At 43.5% G+C, this 23,258-nt stretch overlaps 1 protein-coding gene across 2 annotated transcripts in view; it reads right to left on the bottom strand.

Moving 5' to 3' along the window:
- Positions 1–23,258, bottom strand: part of CRYL1 (crystallin lambda 1) — a 127,296-nt gene that overhangs the window by 27,219 nt on the left and 76,819 nt on the right. For both annotated transcript variants that reach the window (XM_017548197.2, XM_017548198.2), the window contains exons 4-5: positions 5,244–5,405; positions 128–322 (exon numbers count right to left, since the gene is read on the bottom strand). In XM_017548197.2, the coding sequence (XP_017403686.1) occupies positions 128–322; positions 5,244–5,405 (357 nt within the window). The remainder of the gene's footprint in view (positions 1–127; positions 323–5,243; positions 5,406–23,258) is intronic.

Below are 23,258 nucleotides of genomic sequence, written 5' to 3'. Positions count from 1 at the left end.
AGGGAAGGAGGAAGGCAGGGAAGGAGGGAGGGAGGAAGGGAAGGGGAGAGGAAGGAAGGGAAGGAGGGAGGAGGGAAGGGAAGGGGGAGGAGGGAAGGGAAGGGGGAGGAGGGAAGGGCACACACACCTCCACCATCCTCCAGGCCTCACTGATGATCGCATACTGCAGGCGGTTCAGAACAAAGCCGTCCATCTCCTTCTGGACTCGCACAGGGCACTGTCCAATCTTCTTCATCAGGGCGTGGGTTCTGTCCACTGTCGTAGGGGCCGTCTCCGGGTGGGGGACCAGCTCAACCAGCGGGACATAGTACGGTGGATTCACCTTAGGAGAGAGAAGTGGGGGAGTCAGGGAGACAACCCTGGGTTTGGGGCATTGCTCCCACCCTGAATGGTCAGGAGGCGCAAATGCATCTTTGGAAAGGTGCCTTTAGATTCAGCGGCCAACAACAAGATACTTGAGAAAGAAATGTATTCACAAAGGTGAGAGGAAAAGGGAACCTGGATACAGAATTCTGTGGTTTTGTTTTAAAACAATTACCCAAAATACAAACTTGGAATTTGGAGGAACAGCTAGCCATCCTGTATGTTTGTGGCTGATCTTCAAATCCCTGGCCTCCCCAGGACAGAATTTCTGTGCTCCCATCCGCCTTGTCTTCAAAGCTTCCTCCCACCCCACCACCCTCCGGAAGCATGCCTTCCCGTCTGCAGTCACCACAGACTCTGACACTCTCCTGTGTCAGTGTTAAAAATTATTAGCCGGCTGGATGCGGTGGCTCACACCTGTAATCTCAGCACTTTGGGAGGCTGTGACAGGAGGACCACTTGAGCCCAGGAATTCAAGATCAGCCTAGGCAATATAGTGAGACCCTGTCTCTACAAAAAAATCAAAAACATTAGCTGGGTGTGGTGGTGTGTACGTGTAGTCTCAGCTACTTGGAAGGCTGAAGTAGGAGAATCACTTGAGCCCAGGAAGTGGAGGCTGCAGTGAGCCACGATCGTGCCATCGTACTGCAACCTACGTGACAGTGCCAGACGCTGTCTCAAAAATAAATGATTTGCAGTGTCTTCCCAAAACCTGGTATTTCCTCAATTCCTCCACATTGCACCTTAAGCGTCTGTCTCTTCCAATCGAAGGTCACCTTCCTGCTCTAGATATCAACAGTCATCCACACACCTCAGCCGGCCCTGCACGCCAACAACCCCAAGACAGGAAGGCGTTGTCCCGGCGAGGGAGCCCGAGGCAGGGGCCTGGACTTCACTATTCGACTGTGGTGTCCTTGGTTTACTTTGAGAAACTGTTCTTAGAGATTCCTCACAGAGAACTAGCAAATGTCCAGAGAAAACAGTGCTTGTAGAACCTGACTGGCCTGAGCACTGAGCCAAGTGTATCGCAGCAAACTGGTCCCCAAATGATGCTTTTAAATGCGTTTTCCTCCACCATATGGGTGACAGGTAGAATGTCACATTTCCTAAGTGATGCGCCCATGAGCAAAAGCTTCTATTTCAAGGTGACGCCCACAGAAGAGGGAAGGAGCAATAAGGGGCGTCGTGGGCACCTGCTCTGCCCTCTTAGGAAGCAAGAGAAGACTTCAGGGTGGCAGTGCGCGGGGCGGACTCAGAAACACGGCCCGAAAGGGTTAGACAGACACAGTGGCTGCGCGGGGCCGGGGCCTGGGCGGGAAGGCTGCGCGCCGGCGGCCCGAGCACAAGGGGCGCATTCTTCCCGCCGCCCGGGCCCCGTGTGACCGCGCCGACAGCGCGGCTGCCCACAGAGGCTCCCTTCACCCTCGCTCCGGGACCAAGCGGCGAGGCCCACGGGGCTGGCGGCGCCCTCGCGGGAGGCAGCCGGGCTGGAGCCTCTTGTGCCCTCGGCGCCCGCGGCTTCCCCGGCGGCCCGTCCTCCCCAGCGCGCTCGCAGGCGGGGCCCGGAGCAGGTCCGAGCGGCCGCGGGGCGGTGCAGGTGCCAAAGGCCGCCCAGAGCCCTGCGCTCTGCAGACAGCAAGCCCGGGCCTCCGGCGTTTACCGCCCCCGGGGCTGACGGCTTCAGCGTCACACGGGAGGCGAGTCCGAAAAGGCCGAGCACAGGCAAGAGGCGGGGAGGGGCTGACCGGTGGCCCCCCCCACGCCCACCGCGCGGCCCCCCTTCCAGGCAGGCGGTCCATACAGCAGGCCCCTTGCTTAGAGGCCGCCCAAGACCCCGCCAGTTCCATAGGACCATGTCCTTCCCAGACTGAACTCAGGTAGAGAGAAAAGCAGGAGCCTCTTTGTAAAGTAGACTATCAGTAGAAAACTATCAGTAGAAAACTGCCCCTCCATCAGCGCAAACACAGAGCCCAGTAAGGACACACTGCGATGCGCCATGCACGCCACTGTCACCACAGGCCCCAGCGCCACGTGCTCCTCCCCCAGCCCCCCACGTGGGAATTCCGGAGTCACTGCCACGAGGAGTCCAGGAAACAACACAAAGTCACTGGAGAAGAAAAACGTCCAGGACAGAGCAGGGCTGCATGAACAGCCCCCTTCCTGGGCCTTCAGTGTGGCCGCCAGCGGCTCCAGTCCCGGGAGCCCACCCTAAAGCGCAGCCTGAGCTCCTGCGCTGGGCGCACATGCTCGCCTGGCCAGTGCCTTTCGCGACCCCCGACCGGAAGTGTGGCCCCGCTCCAGGGGGCCCGTGGCGGTGGGATGCTGGCTGCGGGCCTCTCTGTGTGGGTGGGGACAGAAGCAACCTTTCCAATCTGCTGAATATCCACTTTTGCCACGGCATGAACAGGCCTTTTTTCTTCAACCTATTTTCGGTCCAGGCAAAGATTACCAGTGATTGAAACAAAGGGCCCCCAAGCAGGGCCTGGCGCTGCAGGCTGAGCCGCTCCTAGCTGGCCTGGGGTCTCCGCGGAAACTGTGGTGCCTCAGAGATGATCACTGGGTCTTGATTCTGTAGCAACTGCCTGTCCACTCTCCTAGAGGCCCCGTGGGGTGAGCAAGAGGTGGGGCCTGGTGGCGTGCCTTTCTCCTGCAATTCCAGCACTTTGGGAGGCTGAGACAGGAGGCTTGCTTGAGGCCAGGAGTTCAAGGCTGCAGTGAGCTATGATGGCACCACTGCACTCCAGCTTGGGCAACAGCCGCAGAGACAGAAAGAAAGAAAAAAAGAGGGGGGCAGCTGTAACACAGAGGAAAGGAAGGGAAAGATCCAAAGACCGCTAACTCAGGTTATCTGGTTTTGCTTTAATTAACATGAGTTTTGTTTAAAAATAATTTGTAACAATAAGGAAGATTAATTTTTAAAATAAGCTCTGGACTTTATGCTGTTTCATTAAATAAGTAAGCAGTAGTGTGATGGAACAAGAGTAGGAGGGAGGGAGAGAAGTGTCATTAATCTACAGTTGCCAAATTCTGCTGGTCTGGGGACTGCGCTGGGTGTGAGGGAGAAGAAAGTGACTCAGGTGTCCTCTCACCCATCTGGCAGTTTGAAATTAAAGAGACGCAGTAAAGGTCTTGTCAAAGAACTCAGGAGGTATTTTCTGAACAATTTAATTTAGATTAGTTTTGTTTTAAACTAACTTAGAAGCAAAAACATGGGTTACGAATGAGGAGGCTGACACCTTCCGCTGAAGCAATCAAGCAGCAGCCTAGGTCTCCGGGAGCCCTTTTTACGCACACATGTATGTCTCCAAAGCAAAGGCATGGCAGGCTTCTCAGGACTTGGTTTCCATCAGGGTCCCTCGAATGCTAATCTCATTCCTATTTGAGTGGTAACCAAATGTGGCTGGTTCTCTTCTACTTCTATGCATCTCAGCCTCCTTATTTTATAATCGTTCCTCATTCTTTCCGTCCTCTCTCCCAGGACCATGCAGCTATGCAAATGGTGGTCCAAGCTGCCGCTCTTCTCAGCACGTAAAACCGGGCAGGCATCTGCAGATCTGGTAGGCATATGTTACCTCCACACTCTAAATGGTTCTTGCCCAGAAAGAGGAATTGCCCAGCTCTTGATCCTAGGCCCTGGTCACTCAAGCTTGGAATACTGCTCAATTCCTGTGACATCACTGCTCCCCTCTCTGACCCGTCTTCACCCCAGGAAGGACATTCGTGTTGCTCTCCCCAAGCAGCGCCTTCACCACATCACACTGCTGCTCTGGACCCAAGCTGCCTGTCCCAGCTCTGCAGAGTAACCCTCATGACTCTCCAAACCCAGCTACTACTGAGGGCTCCCATGGCTGCAGGGCATGTGTGCTCATCCCACCAGGCTGGCCTCCCACAGTTCTGCACGACGAGCTTGCTCTTGGCCCAGGGTCTTTGCTTATGCTCTTCCCCAGCTTCGACCCTCTCTTCCCCTCATCAGCCCAACCAGCTGCTAGCCAGGCTGGGCCCAGCGCCTCTGTGTTGCTTCTCCCTGATCTTATCCTCTGGCAACCTGGTGGTGCCAAGGGTGTGGTCACTATTATATACTATTATATTTATCATAGCTTGCGCTAAGTCACCCTTCCCATTCCCACAGGCTGTCCTGGTTCTCCAAGGTCACACTGAACTCACAGTTCAACTCAAATGTTGCTCACTGAATCTCCTCTCTCATTCCCCATTCCTCACCTCAATACATTAACCATTAGAAGATTGCTTGAGTGCTTGCATGCCAATTTGAAACTCACTGTCCAGGGCACCTCATAACGCACTCCTGGCAAATAAGCTTGCACAGTTAATTACAATGAGGGGTGGAAGGGAACCACAAGGAAAAAAAGTACTTAACGTCAGACCTACAGTCAGAATCTCAGAAGCGGGACCCAGAATCTGCATTTTAAGAAAACAGATCCTACTCTGAATTGCGTTGAGTAAACTACACAGTGCGAGTGACATATCTGTACAATCCTGCCTGATGTGTACATTTTTGATGTAGCACTTTTATGCTGATAGTAGAATTTTGTGTTTAGTAGTCAGCCTTCTCAGCTACACAGTTACTTGAGGTGAAAGCCTCAAAGCATTGCTCACTCTGTTCCACTGCACATGTGGTACACAGATAAAAATCCAAGGGATTTTTGGATAAAATTCGTTTTTAAAATACTGGTATTGCACAACTCTGTAAATACAATAAGAACCACTGAACTACACAATTTGAATTGGTGAATTGCGTAAGTGAATTATATCTCAATAAAGCAGTTTAAAATACTAATGGATTCGGGGGGGTCCAAGTTATTGACCCCCCCCCACAAAAACAGAATGATATACAATCAATCCTCTGGATTTAAAATACTCACAGGATGAGCCACGATGCACTGCTTCACATGGACCAAGCCAGCAAACAACTTGGAAGGCATGAGACAAGAGGTGGAACTGCTTAAGATCACTCGATCATCAACGATGGAATCTAACTGGGCAAAAATCTTCTTCTTCAGTTCTAGGTCTTCTGGAACACATTCCTGGAAAGGACACATTTAAATGACTGACTCTTTGTGATCACTGGACTCAGGCCCCAAGCAAAGCGTTTCATGTTTGTTTCATTCCTGAAACAAACCACTTTGAAAATGACGAGGTTCAGCATGTATCCCAAAATATGGCAACTTGGCATTTGAGAAAGCAGCGGAAGCAGGAAGGTCCCTTTAACCTTCGCCTCCCTCCTCCCCTAAAGCAGGCCATGAAAGAATTCTCTGCCCTTCCCTTGAAGCAGCTCATAAGCTCCTCATTCCAGAGGTGCCCCTCATACCCAGAGAAAAAAATCTCCTTGTCTCTGAAGACACAGGGACACAGGGAAGAATCTGGACAAACAGGCCTTGCCAACTTCCCTCTAGTTTCATGCCAGCTAAATCATACCCTTTTGTCCCATCATACCTCTGTCCACTCTTGATCAAACCTAAGCAGAAACGTACAGAGGTTCCCCTATGTCTTGGGGTCTATACTTCCTTTTGAGGCTCCTGTGTCACAAAAACTTACAATAAATACCTCTGTATGTTTCTCTCTTGTTCATCTATCGTTTGTTATAGGGGCCTTAGCCATGAACCTTTCCATAGGTGCAGAAAAGATATTACTTGTCCTCCCTTACAAAAGCCACCAGCAAGATTTAAAAACAATAAAAGGCTGCTGAAACACATGATAAATCTTGATAACTCTAGAAAGTGGGTGATGAATATATGGGAGTTTTCTGTACTTCCTAATTGTGAATAGCCTGACATTTCTCATAATAGAAAAGTCTGCCAACCATATGGGGGTGGATTCTACAAACAAAACACACAACAGCACCCTAGGCAAACTGCTGTAAACATCAGTAGTTATCATCAACAATTATTTTCCCTATCGGCCTTGACCATCAGATCAACAGATCTTCAAGGAAAAATCTCATCCTCACAAAATGAATAAATATGTTACATCCATAATTCCGAAAGGGGTTCTTGTGAATCCATTTCTAATTGGAAAAGATCCTCATTTCCAAAAATCTAAAACTACGTTAATCCGGGTAGGGGTGTGGGATAAAGAAGCAAATTTGGATTAAATACTGGAGATAACAACCTCTCTGAAGTTCTAATTACAAAGCTAGAGTCACAGTGAGAAGACACGTTGAGACACCCAGCGCTGACCCACAGGTGAGGTGTGTTCCCTGCCACATGAAGATGAAGAGGGATGGAGGCGGACCAGGTGGAAGATGTAAGAGCTGCTCTGACACTGCAAATACTAGAGCTGTCCTTCCCCTCCTGGCATCTGCAGCCCTCGGATCACAGCAGGGGTCACTCCTAACCAAGGTCCCCGCTCACCCACCGGGTGCTGCAGGGGAGGAGGCAGGGTCTCCCAGCATTCCCTGGTGACTTCAGGAGGATGACTCTCAGTGTGGTGCAATAGCCACCCCATCAGAATCAACTGCATGGCTTGTTAAAAATGCAAATTACCTGGCTCCCATCCTGAACCTACTGAATCAGAGTCTCTGGGGGTGGGCTCCAAGCATCTACAGTTCTAACAAGCATCCCTGATGATTCCTATTTCCACTAAAGTTTGGGAACCACTATTCTGAGGTGTGTATCCAAAGCGTGGGTCCCCAATGCTCTCCCTGCAGTGTGCCACCAGATGCATCCTCCAGGGTCTCCCCTCCGTCCCAACTACTCAGGGACAAATGAGGTGCCCTGGCGGGAACTGGGAACTGTCTTAGCACTGCACCCATCTCATGGTCTCCATCCATCTGACCAATTTTACTAAAATATTAAATTTACATATCGTATTAGGTTGCGAACACAGTATAAACACCAGCAGATAACAAAAAATGTGTAGACACGAAATTCAGTGCTGAAGAACTACTAGAAATTACATCAGAATCAACCCTCAAAAATAAATGTTTTCAAGTTTAATTGAATAATACCTAAGAGTTAATAACTTCTAATACGTTGAAATCAGTTGTGTAAATAGTGTGACATGAGTTTTGCTTCTATATCATTTACAAGATTTTTAACGTTTTATTCTAAGTGTAGGGAGTGCATATTGGATTTGTTTATACCTCTCAAAAATATAATCAAACCATGTGAATCTTTTTAAAGAAACAAAAGGTCTCATAAGCACCACATCTCAAAGACAGAAAAAAAAATCCGTCATTTAAGAACTGTAAAGCCCATTGTGTCAAGTCCCCTTATCCACAGGAGGAAAAGAGCTACAGTAGCTGGCTCATTGTAGTGAGTCATTCCTGGATCAGTTAAGTCTGCAAGTTGGGTTAAGTTTAAATGGAGCCTTGTAGCAAAGCCAGAGACGAAGAATGATGCAGATCCTGTGTAAGCTCATAAAAGAGTCTCTGTGAATAGCCTTATTGTAAGCCTGTCGTGCAGATTCTCCCCTGAAATTCTATGCCTTTCTTCAGATCATTTGATTATCAAAGAGGGAAGAAAACCTGAACCAGAGGAAACCCAAATCTGTTACAATTATGTAAGAGTTTTTAACAGCACATTTGCTGGAAGTTTTGTTGCGGTAGTTGTTGCTGTTTTTAAGAGTGACCCAATTGTGCTGGATGTGCTGGGCTGGGATATGAGGATGCTGTCCATGTCACAGCTGAATTTATTTCCTTGCTATTATTTATTCAGATACTCTCGGTCTGAGAAAGGGAGTCTGACACATTTATCAGGACCTTCCTCACTTGCAGTTGGTTACAAAGCTCAGAGAAGCTGCAGTCATTCTCTTTGCCCTAAGGGACTGGGGGCAGGCAGGGAAGAATGCCAGTGAGACAGCTGAGAAGGTACCTGCCCTCCCTGTCCACACCAGAGAGACGCAACCTGTGCACTGTCAACTCTGTCTTTCAGGGGCGCTTTGTAGAGACAGGCACCAAATGTGAAGCACTAGCAAAAATTCTACCACTACTAAAGGGAATCAGCTTGACTTTGCTTAATGAAAGGCTGGCAGCATCTTTCACAGCACAGACTTGTTTGTTTGGGCTTTGTTTGTTTTGAGGCAGGGGAGGGAGACACAGAGCATGACAAATAATATTCTCACGCACAACCACCATCGGCAGGCCCAGATTTTGACAAATAAAACAAAACTCTGGGGAGAGGTAAAGCACAATGCGACTTCCCAGTTCTCACAACCATCTGTCAAAAGGATCACCCTCTTCCTTAGACTGATCACTGGCTCAGCAGGTATCCCCAGCTGACAGGTGAGGCAGAGTTTAGACACCGTGGTTTTCCCCTGCCTTTCTTGAAGGGAGGAAACGACGTGATGCAATTCCAGGCACGACTTCTAATGCTCTCTAACTTGTATTTTTAAAGTCAATCACTTATAAACTTCAGTTTTTGACAGTTAGTAAAAGTTACCCGTGTGGTTCATTCAACTCATTAGGACCCTGATGTGGAAAACTGGTGGAGCTGCAGCAAGTCTGCTAACTGGACCATTCCCAGGGCAAGGACGTGCTGGCTAAGTATTCACTTCTGAAGTTTACCCACTTACTTATGCAACATACATTTTCCAAAACATATATTTTCATGGTGAAAATAAAATTTTGTTAAGTTTGTTGTTGTTGTTGCTAAATCAATCCAGGCTTTTTTTTTTTTTTTTTTTTTTTTTTNTTTTTTTGAGATGGAGTCTCGCTTTGTTGCCCAGGCTGGAGTGCAGTGGTGTGATCTTTGCTCACTGCAACCTCCACCTCCCAGGTCAAGTGAGTCTCCTGCCTCAGCCTCCCAAGTAGCTGGGACTACAGGTGCACGCCACCACACCGGCTATATTTTTAGTAGACATGGGGTTTCACCACGTTGGCCAGGCTGTTCTCGAACTCCTGACCTCAGGTGATCTGCCTGCCTCAGCCTCCCAAAGCACTGGAATTACAGCATGAGCCACCGCACCTGGCCAATCCAGGCATTTAAAATAGGCATCCTGTTGCTAGAAAATCTGTATTTGCTAGTGCAGAATATCTGGAAGCAGCCTTCAACGTGCTTTCCAGAAAGAAAAAAACAAATTAGCAGACTTCAATATTTAGGGTACTTTACATGCAAAGATCTATAAGGTAATTTTAAGAGGGAAAGACGTGGTAAGAAAGGAAAGATGAGTTTGAATCCTACTGCAATCATGGCAGAAGGAAATCCACTCTCAGGTTGGAGACGGAGGTGTTCTGCATTGTAAATTCTGTTAGCACTAGTTACCTCTCCAGCTTCAATCTGCCTAATTAACACCCCAGTTTCTCTTCACCATTTCTCCCAGGAGCACAATCTTGAAAATCTGTCAGATGAAAGACTGCTATGGCAACACTTTTTAAGAGGTGGACACCATAATTACTATTTTAAAAAATAAGAATCTTTTTGCTCTAGAATAAACAATGTGTTAAGTAAAAGGGAAAAGAGCACAACTATTTTCAACATCACAGGCAACCAACTGCACTATGCTCTAACCGGGGTCTCTTTTTTTCCTTAAAAATCAAAATAAAGGATTTCTTTTTTAATTTTTTTTTTAAAAAGCATATTACAAATCCTAAACAGCTCTACCATAATCGAGAACAAATTATACTCCCTCAAGAGAGACCTTTCCAAAGTAAAAATCAGTGTAGACTGCATTTAAGAATGTGACTTCCTGGGGCTTAGGTGTTCCAGTTACAAGGATTATTGTTGTTTGTTTTAAAGAGCAGTCCTTTCTCCAGGTGAGCACAGAGAACCCAGAGGCGGCCCCCGTGGCACATGCATCAGGTGCTATCCTGATGATGTATCTGTCCCACCCTCATTCCAATAGATTTTGTACCTTTTATGAAATCATTTATTTAGAATTGTGTTAAAATGCTTGACATGAAAAAATAATGCAACTGAAAATATTCCATTTAGTCCTGCAATGATATAGTTTTGCTGCATTTCTATTTCTCATGGGGAAGAAGTGAGAGTTTTGAATACAAATTTTTGGGGGGACAGAGTCTTGCTGGAGGAGTCCAGGCTGGAGTGCAGCGGTGCGATCTCAGCTCACTGCAACCTCCGCCTCCCGGGTTCAAGCGATTCTTCTGCCTCAGCCAGAGGAGTAGCTGGGATTACAGGCATGCACCTCCATGCCCAGCTAATTTTTTGTATTTTTAATACAGACGAGGTTTTAGCATGTTGGCCAGGATGGTCTCAAACTCCTGACCTTGTGATCCGCCCACTTTGGCCTCCCAAAGTGCTGGGATTACAGGCATGAGCCTGTAACAAATCCCTTTCTTGTTTTTAACAAAGTGCTGGGAATAGCACAAAACATAAAATTGGAGAATCTTTAAGTACAGAGTGAGTTTTAAAACAGAAAAATGGAAAATAAAAAAGTTTGTGTGAAGGATATTAGTAACTCACAGTAGCCAGCAATCACTGAGACCATTTATTACCAGTGAGGAATCTCTCTGAATTCCAGGTGACACCTGAAACTTTGAGAGAACTACACAAGTTACTTTCTACATCATGTTTTTTTCTGTCTCTAGGTTAGACGCATATGTATGCATTTTTATTGATGTCTCTGTTTGTAATGTGGCAATTCTCAAAGCTACAGCAGGAAGAGAAAAGTCTGCTTGTGAGGTTTGTGGAGGGAAAACAGAAATTGAAATACTCTTCTTGGCCAGGTGCAGTGGTTCACGCCTCTAATCTCAGCACTTTGGGAGGCCGAGGCAGGAGGATCATTTGAGCACAGGAGTTACAGACCAGCCTTGGCAACATAGGGAGACTTCGTCTCCACGAAACATTGTCCAGGTATGGAGGCGTGCCCCAGTACTCCTTACTACTCAGGAGGCTGAGCTGGGAGGACTGCCTGGACCTGGAGGTCAAGGCTGCAGTGAGCTGTGACCGCATCACTGCACTCCAGCCTGAGCGGCAGAGCAAGGCTCCGTCTCCAAGAAGAAAAACAAAAACAAAAACAAAAAACTACTCTTCTTGTTGAGAATAAATTAAATAGATGTTTATAGCCACAATACCTTGTTACTGCTTTGAGTAAAGCAAGAATTTGCACTTGATTTAGTTTGTTAGGATAATAACCACTGTTTTCTGAGAACATTCTCATTTTTGAAAATTTAGGTTTGTTTCACAGTACCATGAAACTAGTTTCACTTGCTACCTGACTATAAAATAATTGTATAATGTTATAATGTTTTCAACAGGAATGCCATCTTCAAGTCAATAGCGATCTGTACCTTGAATACATCCGCCCACAGGAGAAACCAGGGGGTGAAGCCATTTTTGCCTACAGTTGAAAAAGTGCAGTGGCTCACACCTGTAATCCCAGCACTTCGGGAGGCCAAGGTAGGTGAATCACTTGAGGTCAGGAGTTTGAGACCAGCCTGGCCAACATGGTGAAACCCACCTCTAATTTAAAAAACGCAAAAATTAGCCAGGCATAGTGGTGGGTGACTGTAATCTTAGCTACTCAGGAGGCTGAGGCAGGAGAATCACTTGAACCTGGGAGGCCAAGGTTGCAGTAAGTCAAGATTGCGCCACTGCGCTCCAGCCTGAGTGACAGAGTGAGACTCTGTATCTAAAAAAAAAAAAACTAAAGGAAAAGTGCATTTAAAGGAAAAGTGCTTTAAAGTCTATGTTAGGTATTCTCTTTTCTAATTAATTTTTTTAATCAACAAGAATGCATGTATTTATGGTATGTAACATGATGTGATATATACATACATTGTGGAATGGCTAAATCAAGCTAACTGTCGCATCCATTACTTCACATACTAATCATGTTTGTGCTAAGAACATTTAAAATCTCTCTTAGCAATTTTCAAGTACACAATACAGTGTTATTAACTCATGACCATGTTGTAGAATAGATCTCCTGAACTTAATCCTCGTAAGTGAAGTTTTGTACTACAGCCTCTGTGATTCTTCCCCACCCCACCCAACCCCTACCCCATAGCAATCACCATTCTCCTCTACTTCCATAAGTTCAGCTTCTTCAGATTCCACATATCAGTGAGGCCATGCAACATTTATCTTTCTCTACCTGGTTTATTTATTTATTTATTTAGAGATAGAGTCTCACTCTGTCGCCCAGGCTGGAGTGCAGTGGTGCAGTCTCAGCCCACTGCAACCCCAGCATCCCATGTTCAAGCAATTCTTCTGCCTCAGCCTCCTGAGTAGCTGAAATTACCGGCACATGCCACCACACCCGGCTAATTATTTTTTGTATTTTTTAAATAAAGATGGGCTTTCACCATGTTGGCCAGGCTGGTCTTGAACTCCTGGCCCCAGGTGATCCACCCACCTCAGCCTCCCAAAAGTGCTGGAATTACAGGCATGGGCCACAGTGTCTGGCCCTGTGCCTGGTTTATTTCATTTACCGTCATGTCCTCTAGATTCATCCGTGTTGTTACAGATGATAAGAATTCATTCTTTTTATGGCTGAATACTATTTCATTGTGTATATACAGCACATTTTCTTTTTTTTTTTTTTCCCATTTATTTATTTTATTGTATTTTAGGTTTTGGGGTACATGTGAAGAACATGCAAAATTGTTGCATAGGAACACACATGGCAGTGTGATTTGCTGCCTTCCTCCCCATCACCTACATGTGGCTTTCTCCCCTGCTATCCCCCCCCAGCTCCCCACCCCCCACCATCCCTCCCCTATGTCCCCCCAACTGACCCCAGTGTGTAGTGCTCCCCTCCCTTTGTCCATGTGTATACAGCACATTTTCTTTATCTATTCATCCACTGTAGACACTTAGGTTGATTCCATATCCTGGCTGTTGTGAACAGTGATGTGATAAACACGGGAACGCAGATATCTCTTCCATATGCTGATTTAGATTCCTTTGGATGTATACCCAGAAGTCAAATTGCTGACTCATATGATAGATCTATCTTTAATTTTTTGAGAAACTTCTATACTGTTCTTCATAATGGGTGTACGAGCTTACATTCCCATTAACCATATACAGGGGTTCCCTTTTCTTCACGCCCTGTCCGGCACTGGTTATCTGTGGTAGGTATTCTAAAAGGCAGTTTTTCCCATCTCAGGGTGACTCTCATTGCTGAGACAAGAAGTTTACTGTAAAGAAAGGTGTTTTAGCTAGGAATAGAGGTTTTTGAGATTAGCTGGGCTTACAAACTTTAAGCAGAAATTTTAGAGCTTTTGAGGAAAAAATTCTGGCTATTACTTTTAGAACACAGCTTTTTTTTAACTTTCTTTAGCTTTGACAATCAGATGTTATGTTTGTCTCACTTTTCTTGATTCCTTTCTTATCCATTTAATCTCTCTTATCTACATAACTGAAGAGAACCATAATCTTATTCTCCCCTTTTTAAAAAAGAGGTTTATAATTCTATCTGTAATAACACACACGCTGCATCTATTTTAAATTTTGTTCTTAAAAATGTAATCAAGTTGCTTTTTCTTTAATAGACTTTGTTTAATCTTTTCTGTGGGTCAAGAGTTGCTAATACAATTTTAGTAATCCAGCCTGCAATTTTTAACATAATTCTGGTCTGTGGCAATATAGGAAGAGTAGACACTTGGGGGTCATACAGAAATTATGGGGCTACCATGATTGTTCCTTCCAGTTCTACAAAACATGCAGAAAGCCAACAAGCAGTGTGTTCTACCCCAGAGACTATATAAAGAAGAACAAACTGTTGCCCCTCTGTTCTTAAATGAGTCCTCCCCACCCCAAAACCATGAAGGTTCCTGGAAAGAATCAGACTCAAGGGAAGGTATGGTAGGATCACCACTTCAAAGGTCTGCATCATTCACACAAAACAGAGGCATTCCAGATCTCATGGCATGGCACTGTTTAACCACAGTCCTGAGATGCTGACCTCCTATCACTAAAGACAACTGACAAATTTATAAGGTGCTAGTCATTATAAGTGTATATATGTATTTGCTCATTTATTGGTTTGACTGCATGCTTGTTTATGAAAACCAACCTTTGGCCTACAATAGGCTTCAACTAAAAGCATCCCCACACCAGACTTTCCCAATAGGCATGATATGGTTTGACTCCGTGTCTCCACCCAAATCTCATCTCTAACTGTAATCCTCAGGTGTTGAGGGAGGGATCTGGTGGAAGGTGATTGGACGACAGGAGCGGTTTCCCTCATGCTGTTCTTGTGATAGTGAGTTCTCATGAGGTCTGATGGTTTCAGAATTGGCAGCTTGCCCTGAGCCCACTCTCTCTCCTGCTGCCTTATGAAGAAGGTGCTTGCTTCTCCTTGGCCTTTTGCCACGATTGTAAGTTTCCTGAGGTCTCCTCAGCCATGTGAAACTGTGAGTCAATTAAACCCCTTTTTTAAAAAATAAATTACAGAGTCTCAGGGAGTATCTTTATAGCAGTGTTAAGAACGGACTAATACAAGGTACCACAACAGCTATGTAAATCAAGAAAATGCATACAACCCTGAAAACAAAGGTGGATAGGCAGCTTCATGTCAAGCTGGTTAAAAACTTAAAAAGGAGAGAAAGTGTGTGTGCTAATAAAAATTTCTCCCTTAAAACTGATGAAGAGTAATAGTTCTGGCAATACGACAGACTAGAAAACCTCAAAGTTCTCCCTCTGCAGGTACTACATGATTCTATACAAAATGAATTGCCCTTTAAAAAGAATAGCTGAGTCCTTGAAAAAGTAAGGAAAATCACCAGGTGGAATAAACAAGGAAGCTAAAAAACCAAGGCTGCCAGCATTAGAGCTGATCCTGAGGCCCTCTGGAGTGGGGAGTAGATGTCAGTGGTCTGGGTGAGGAATCACAGGCCCTCAGTAAGGGCTGAAACCAGCAGCCACATGATTCAGGGAGCTGGCATCAAGACCTCCAGGTTAAAACTGAGACCCTCAAAAGGCTCTATTTTCGGTGAACTGGTCAACTAGTTAAAACAGAAAACAGCCACCTGCTGAGGGCAAAAACAGAGAAGCGTGTCTAGATTTGGCCACCAATTGGGAGGGTCACAGGGTGAAGGGAGGAATAAATTAACATGTGAATTCATATTCATAAGCCTGAATTTTACCCAGGTTTGAGGTTCAAAATTATACTACACCTGTGATCTAGACACTCCCGGAGCTGACAAAGTCACATAAAAATTGCTTCCAGGCTAGCGAAAAGCCTGGTAGAAGCAAACTAAAACAACAACAACAAAAATAAACTTACTAAAAGAGGCCACATCTTTCTTCAGATTCACAAAAGAGCCCCACCGAGGAAAGCTCACAACCCAAAATTATAACACACATGAAACCATCTGGACAGAATAAAGATCAGGATCAGATAACAAAGAACTTGACATAAGTCAATTAGACTCCAACAGAGTTGTTTCAAAAAAAAAAAAAAAGTGTAAGAAAGGACTCAACCCAGAAAGACTAGGCACATTTGAAAAAGTACTAATTAGAATATCTAGAAGTTAAAGTCATTGAAATTAAAACAATAAATTAAGCAATAGAATACATGCAGTTGAAAAGCTAATTCATATATTAGAAGATGGAGTTAAGGAAATTACCCAGAATGCCACACAGAAAGGCCAAATCCATAAAGCAAAAATTAGCATCAAAAAGGAGATACAGACAAGCCCATCATTATAGTTTAACATTTTAACACTTCTCTCAATTGGTAATGCAAGCATACAGAAATTCAGTAAATATATGGAAGATATGAAAAACACAATTAACAATTCTGATCTACCAAATATATTAAGAACCTTGTATCCGTCTACTGAAAAAATGCACATTCTTTTCCAGCACACATGCAATGTTTATTAAAAGTGCCTGTACTCAATCAGAATGCAGGCTGCAATAATTTCAAGGGATTCTTATCATAAAACCATGTGCTCTATTTACAATGCAATTAACACAGAAAAAAAATGGAAAATTATCCCATAGGTTCAAAAACCTTAAACTTCAAAAAGGTCATGGATCAAATGAAACCCTAATGAAAATTAAAATATAACTGGACAATAATGGAAATATTGCATATCAAAGTTTGTGGTGTTCAAGTAAAATATTTCTTAAAGTTTATATTTTGAATGTTTTAAGAAAAGAAAGCCTTTTATTTTTTTTTTTTTTGAGACAGGATCTCACTCGATATGGTTTGGCTCTGTGTCCCCATCCAAATCTCGTCTCCCATAATTCCCACATGTTATGGGAGGGACCCAGTGGGAGATAACTGAATCATGAGGGTGAGTCTTTCCTGTGCTGTTCTTGTGATAGTGAATGGGTCTCGTAAAATCTGATGGTTTTAAAAACAGGAGTCTTCTTGCACAAGCTCTCTCTTCGCCTGTTGCCATGCATGTAAGATGTGACTTGCTCCTCCTTGCCATCCCCCACAATTGTGAGGCTTCCCAGCCATGTGGAACTGAGTTCTCCATTAAACCTCTTTCATTTGTAAATTTCTCAACATGGAGTATGTCTTTATCAGCAGTGTGAAAACGGACTAATACATGCTCTGCTGCCCAGGCTGGAGTGCAGTGGCATGATCTCGGCTCACTGCAACCTCTGCCTCCCAGGTTCAAGCGATTCTCATACCTCACCCTTCCCAGTAGCTGGGATTACAGGTGCCCACCACCACGCCTGCTAATTTTTGTATTTTTAGTAGAGATGAGGTTTCACCACATCGGCCATTCTGTTCTCAAACTCCTGGCCTCATGTGATCTGCCCATCTCAGCCTACCCAGAGTGTTGAGATTACAGGCATGAGCCACTGCACCCGGCCAGAAAGCCTAAAATATTAATAAGCTAAGTATCCAATTTAAAAAGTCAGAAATACAATAAAAGATCACATGCAAAGAAAATAAAAAGACAATAATAAAGATAAGAACAGAAATCAATAAGATAAAATATAGGTCAAATACAGGGAATCAATACCCAAATTAGTTCTTTTAGAAGACTAACGAGATTGGCAAACCTCTAGAAAGTGGCTTCCAGCCAGCCACTAAGAACTGCAGCTCCTCAGAGCTCAGCCCCAGGTCTTCACTTCTCGCCCTGTACTCTCTCCCTAGGAAATCTCAACCAAGCCCACAGCTTAAGTCACTAAACTACCTATATACTCATGATCGCATTTATTTCTCCTCCTCAGAGCTTCTTTACATGAATGCTTCAGTGGCACCTCAAATTTACCTAATCTGGTCCCCGATTCTAAAGCCAGCTGGTATACAGATTTGCCAACACAGAAAAGAGAACTTTGACTAGCCTATTAATTTATGATTTATAGGAAAGTAATATCATAATTCCAATCTCCTTCCTACAAAATTATTGTGCCTAGTCTAGTAAGTTTCATTATTTTGCAAAATGTTTCCATATAAACTTAGTTGATTAAAAATTTATAATCCGCAATGTTAGTTTTTAGTATTCTAAGGCTAAGCAACAAATTTTTGCTGATTATCTACCATGTACTTAAAGATGTCGTAAGGCAATTAATTCTTCCTTCCAAATGAGTACAATCACATCTAGGGTGTACTGGAGTGAAATAAACATGCTGTAAACTCTAAGACTGAAAGCGGAGAAGTTTTAAATTTCTATATTTTAAAATATTACATCTCACATGCAGGAGAAAATAAAAATGTTATCGGAATATTCCCCATCTTTTGAACTGACATACAAAAAATGGTTATATCTGAAGCCAGGTGAGATGGCTTACGCCTGTAATGCCAGCACTTTGGGATGCCGAGGTGGCCAGATCACGAGGTCAAGAGATCGAGACCATCCTGGCCAACAGGGTGAAACCCCATCTCTACTAAAAATACAAAAATTAGCTGGGCGTGGTGGCGTGCATCTGTAGCCCCAGCTACTCTGGAAGCTGAGGCAGAAGAATCACTTGAACCCAGGAAGTGGAGGTTGCAGTGAGCCGAGATCACATCACTGAACTCTAGCCTGGCACAGAGCGAGACTCCATCTCAAAAAAAAAAGGAAAGAAAAAGAAAATTGTTATATCTGAACAAACATCAGTACTATAATAGAGAATTCAAAGATGTAAGCTCCATGAGGGCAGAAATTTATTTGTTTATTGCTCTATTTCCAATTTCAAGAATAGTGCCTGACACAAAGAAGGTATTCAATAAACATTTGTTGAATCAATTAATGAATGAATTAATTAATTCTGTGATTATAGTAGCTGATTTCATACAACACCCTCAGGCTCAATGAATTTACTACTCATTTACGCTATTCCATCATTACGTAATTTTAGAGGAAGTGCCTAAAGAGGGCTTGAGGAAGAAACACAGACATATCCTGCCTTCAAACAGCACTTGAAGCAGCCCCAGCCAGTCCCAGATCCACGTGTTTGAAACAGACTCTTCTTTGTGAGTCTAAAAGTCTGCTCTTTCATGCTGCATTTCTTCTGACTAAAGTTGACTCTCTGTTGGGAGTGTGAGCATTTGTCCCTCTCCCCTCATGGAGAGTATTTTAGGAATCTTGAAGGCCAGCACATGAAGTACATCTATCAAGGGGACCTGAAGAAGACGGAGGTCTGAGATAGACTGACAGGACACCAGTGTCAGCATTATGTGAATTCAAATACACCTCTGTTAAAGAACAAGTCTGTTTATCTTGGCTGGATGAACAGAACAATATGAAACTGTCTGCTTTTCAAGAAACACATGTTCTGGTGGGGAAGACAGACACAGATGCAAGAAGCTATCATAGGGCAGGCAACATGTGCTGTAACAAAAGAAAGCAGAATGATAATACAGCGCCAGGCCAGACTGCCACACTTACATGCCTGTCTGACTTGATGACTACAAACAGACACTTACAGTGTGGTCTGGTCATAGCTAGATGACTAACATAGCAGCACAAATTACACTTATGTAGAATTATTTGGAGAAAAGAGAAGACATACTGATAATAGCAGAAGGAACATAAAAATGTCTCTAAATGGTTTCATTTACCACCATATCCCAGGGCCTAGCACTGTGCATAGCAACAAATATACAACAAACTATTGGCAGACAAAGTTCTACCTTTGGTACTGGTGGGCTTGGTTGTTCTGGAGATAACCTCTTGCTGAGAACAAATTTTAAAAGTTGAAAAAAATGTTAAGAAGAATATGTTTGAAGATACTAGAAAGCACTCAAAGCAGCAAAGAATTGCAGAGCCAACATCCAGGTCGTGGGGAACTCAGAGATGTAAGGCTTACATTTGGGACCACTTTCACCTATGAGGCAACTGTTTATTTCAAAAGCACAGACAAAATGGCTAAAATGACAAGCAGAGTGCTGGGGGAAATGTTGACATTGAAGGGCTGGTAACTACTCCAGGCTTCCAGTTGGAACCTTCAAGGGCTATATCCCTTAAACCTCCCTTTTACTAGGAATAATAGTAACAGGAAACAGCCCAGTCTTCACAAGGGCTGAAACTTGGTCTCAGTTTATCTCAATCCACAATTAAGTTAGGGAGATATGCTCCTAGCCTACCTGCCTTCTCCTAAAGCTTCTCTGGAGAATGATAACACCAACCAGAGCCCTAGTTTTTCATAAGCAATGTCTCATACTCAAACAAATAGACAATGTTAGGGAAGACTTGAATGAAAACTAAGAGAGAAAACAGACTTTAGAAATAGACCTATAGGGCATTCAGATAACGGTGGTATCAGACATAAACTATAATTAAGATATTTAAGAAACTAAAATGATATTGAACAATTTCAGCATAAAATAAAACGATAACAAAAATCAAATGGAAATTCAACAACTAAATAATAAAAATTAGCTGGTTCATCATGAGAGAATCAAGGAATTTTCTGGCATGGTTTTTGGACTTAACAATGGACGGATATGTTGATGTTATTAATCAGCCCACTTGGTTCTGTCTTCGAGCTGGCTTCCTACAGATCTTTACCTAGCCAAGAATGCTGCTTAAGTTAATGAATGGTGAGACACATGTAACTATACACTAAGCTACTTTAAAGCTAAGCACAGTATACATGATTCGAATGGCCGTTACTTCACTTATTTTAAAACCCAAAATAGTTTTCAGATTTTTAAAAATTATCTAATTTTTTATTTACTTATTTATTTATTTATGTATTTATTTATTTATTTTGAGACAGAGTCCTGCCCTGTTCCCCAGGCTGGAGTGCAGTGGTACAATCTTGGCTCATAACAACTTCTATGTTCCAGGTTCAAGTGATTCTCCTGCCTCAGCCACCCAAGTAGCTGGGATTATAGGCTTGCACCACCATGCCTAGCTAATTTTTGTATTTTTAGTAGAAACGAGTTTCTGCCATGTTGGCCAGGCTGGTCTCAAACTCCTGACCTCTGTTGATCCACCTGCCTCGGCCTCCCAAAGTGCTGGGATTATAGGCGTGAGCCACCCCGCTCGGCTAAAAATTATTCAGTGGACTGGTTTGAATGACATACATAGCTGGGCAAAATAAGGAAAAGGCCTCCACTGATTTGTACTCTGACTGTCCTTGCATGCTTTTGAATGAAAAGGGATTATTCTTTGTTAAGGGATTGAGCCTTCCTCATTGAGCAGAACGGGAGAACTAGCCAGACCAGAGAATCAGCTGAGACCAATACGGTGACAAAAGCTGCCGTCAGCTCATCCTCACAGCTAGGTTCTCCGTTCTGAAAACAGGACTTATCTCCCTCTTAATTTAAGACCTGTGACTCGCCTTTAAAAGTTTTTTTTTTATTTTTTTAAACAAGAAGAACTACAATTTTGTTAATGTCTGGGCTCTAATTATGCCTGTTGGTAGTGTGGGTGTTCTCATTAACGACTTACCAAGATGATTTTTGCATTGACTGGAGCCTTTAATTCTGGGATAGTGCTTCAGAGACACTTCAAAATCTTCATTGTGGCTACTAAATACTAAAAAAGAAAAGAGCCCTTCATTTGTGGTGAAACCATTTTATAATCTAGCTGGAATATTTTTTTAGCAATCATTTATACATATGCCAGAAAGATTTAACCAGCAGCTGACATGTTCTGGTCCATACTATAACAGCTTTTGGTGCTGCAAACTGATTAACAGAATTACTCCTGGCACAGGGCAGCTGACAGGCAATCCTACCAGCACATGATGAGGCTCACTGATTTCCCAATCCACCTACTATCATAATTTCTTAAACTTCAAACGTACACAGGAAAAATCTAAGGGAAATAATCAGGACCAACAGAGTTTCTTTGTGATATTAAGAGCAACTCAACATCTGATTCATTCAATATATGATACAAATGCAGTTTAATTCACTGAAGTGACTGGATACAATAGCAAACAAATTCCCATTATTGGAAACTCATAGTATTTGGGGAAAGAGAACAGAAATAAAAACCTTTATCCCTGGGGGAGAGGCAGGAAAAGATGCTGCTCACCCTCACCCCTACACCAGGGAGAGCCAGGAGCACTGAATAGGTCCAACTCCCAAGTTCCAGGGACACAGTGTCTCCTACTACTAAATCAGAGCCCTTCTACCACTCTCCGTCCCCAGGCTGACAAGTATTAAGTGAAAAGTAACAGAATAATACTGCTGGGAGAGGGACAGAACAAGAACATGGGAAGAGGTCCTCTATGAGGGAAGCGCAAAGGGAAAACTGAAAGCAAAAGGTGGAGCAGATATTAAGGAGGAAAAAAACACACAAAACCCTCTGGCCAACCAGTCCTCATCTTAAACACAAGGCATTACTAGAGGAACTTGAAACCTTTAATGCACTAAGGATAACCACAACAACTGCAAACCTCTAACCTTGCTCAATTCCCAACTAGATTAACTCAAATGCCCACAATGAAAGCAGAGTAAAAGAAAATGCTTGCCAATTCACAGACATAAAAACTGTTTGCCTTAGTGTCTACTCTCCTCTTCAGGTATCTGACTTTCAAAAACAAAAAATCATGAGGCACACCAAAAAGCAGAAGAACAACATACACCTGAGAGACAGAGTGATCTTTAGATATGACTTTGATATTGGAAAAATCTGACAGTAAATTTAAAATAGCTATGATTAATACATTAAAGACTCTAATGAAAACTTTGGACAACATGCAAAATCATACGGGTAATTTGAGCAAAAAATCAAAGACGATGCTAAAACTGAAAAGCAAAGTAACAGAGATGAAGAATGTCTTTGACTGGCTCATCAGTAGACTCAACACGGCTGAGGAAAGAATCTTTGAACTTGAAGGTTAGTCAATGGAAATCAAAGAAAATGAAAAACAAAGAGCAAGAAGACTGAGAATAACAAACACAGCGTCCAAGACTTCCGGTGAATGTATCAAATAATCTAATATATGTGTTATTGGGACCTCAGAAGTAAAAGAAACAAGGAATGGGGCAGAAGAAAAATAAAAGAAATGATAACTAAGAATATTCCAAAACTAATGAGAATAACCAAATTCCATGTGCAAGAAGGTCAGAGAACACAAAGCAGAATATACTCCTCTCCCTTCCAAAAACTTCCCACTTATACTATATTCAAATTGCTAAAAACAGAAGACAAAGAGAAATATTGAAAGCAATAAGAAGAAAAAGTCACATTTATATACATAAAAACAAAGGTAAGGTTTAATACAGACTTTTTGTTAGACATAATGCAAGACAGAAGACAATGCATGACATTTTTTAAGTGCTGAAAGAAAAACAACCTATCAACCTAGAATTCTATGCCCAATAAATATGTCTCTCAAAATTGGAGAAGAAATTAACTTACTCTGAGAGAAACAATTTAGGAAATTCATTTTCAGCAGACCTAATCAATCTATAACAATTTTTAAGGCCCGGCGCGGTGGCTCAAGCCTGTAATCCCAGCACTTTGGGAGGCCGAGGCGGGTGGATCATGAGGTCAAGAGATCGAGACCATCCTGGTCAACAGGGTGAAACCCCGTCTCTACTAAAACTACAAAAAATTAGCTGGGCATGGTGGCATGTGCCTGTAATCCCAGCTACTCAGGAGGCTGAGGCAGGAGAATTGC

Source organism: Cebus imitator, unplaced genomic scaffold (genome assembly GCF_001604975.1).
Source record: "Cebus imitator isolate Cc_AM_T3 unplaced genomic scaffold, Cebus_imitator-1.0 Scaffold204, whole genome shotgun sequence".
NCBI classification, from domain to species: Eukaryota; Metazoa; Chordata; class Mammalia; order Primates; family Cebidae; genus Cebus; species Cebus imitator.
The sequence above is the reverse complement of the archived record's forward strand: the minus strand, read 5'-3'. Positions and strand labels throughout refer to the sequence as shown.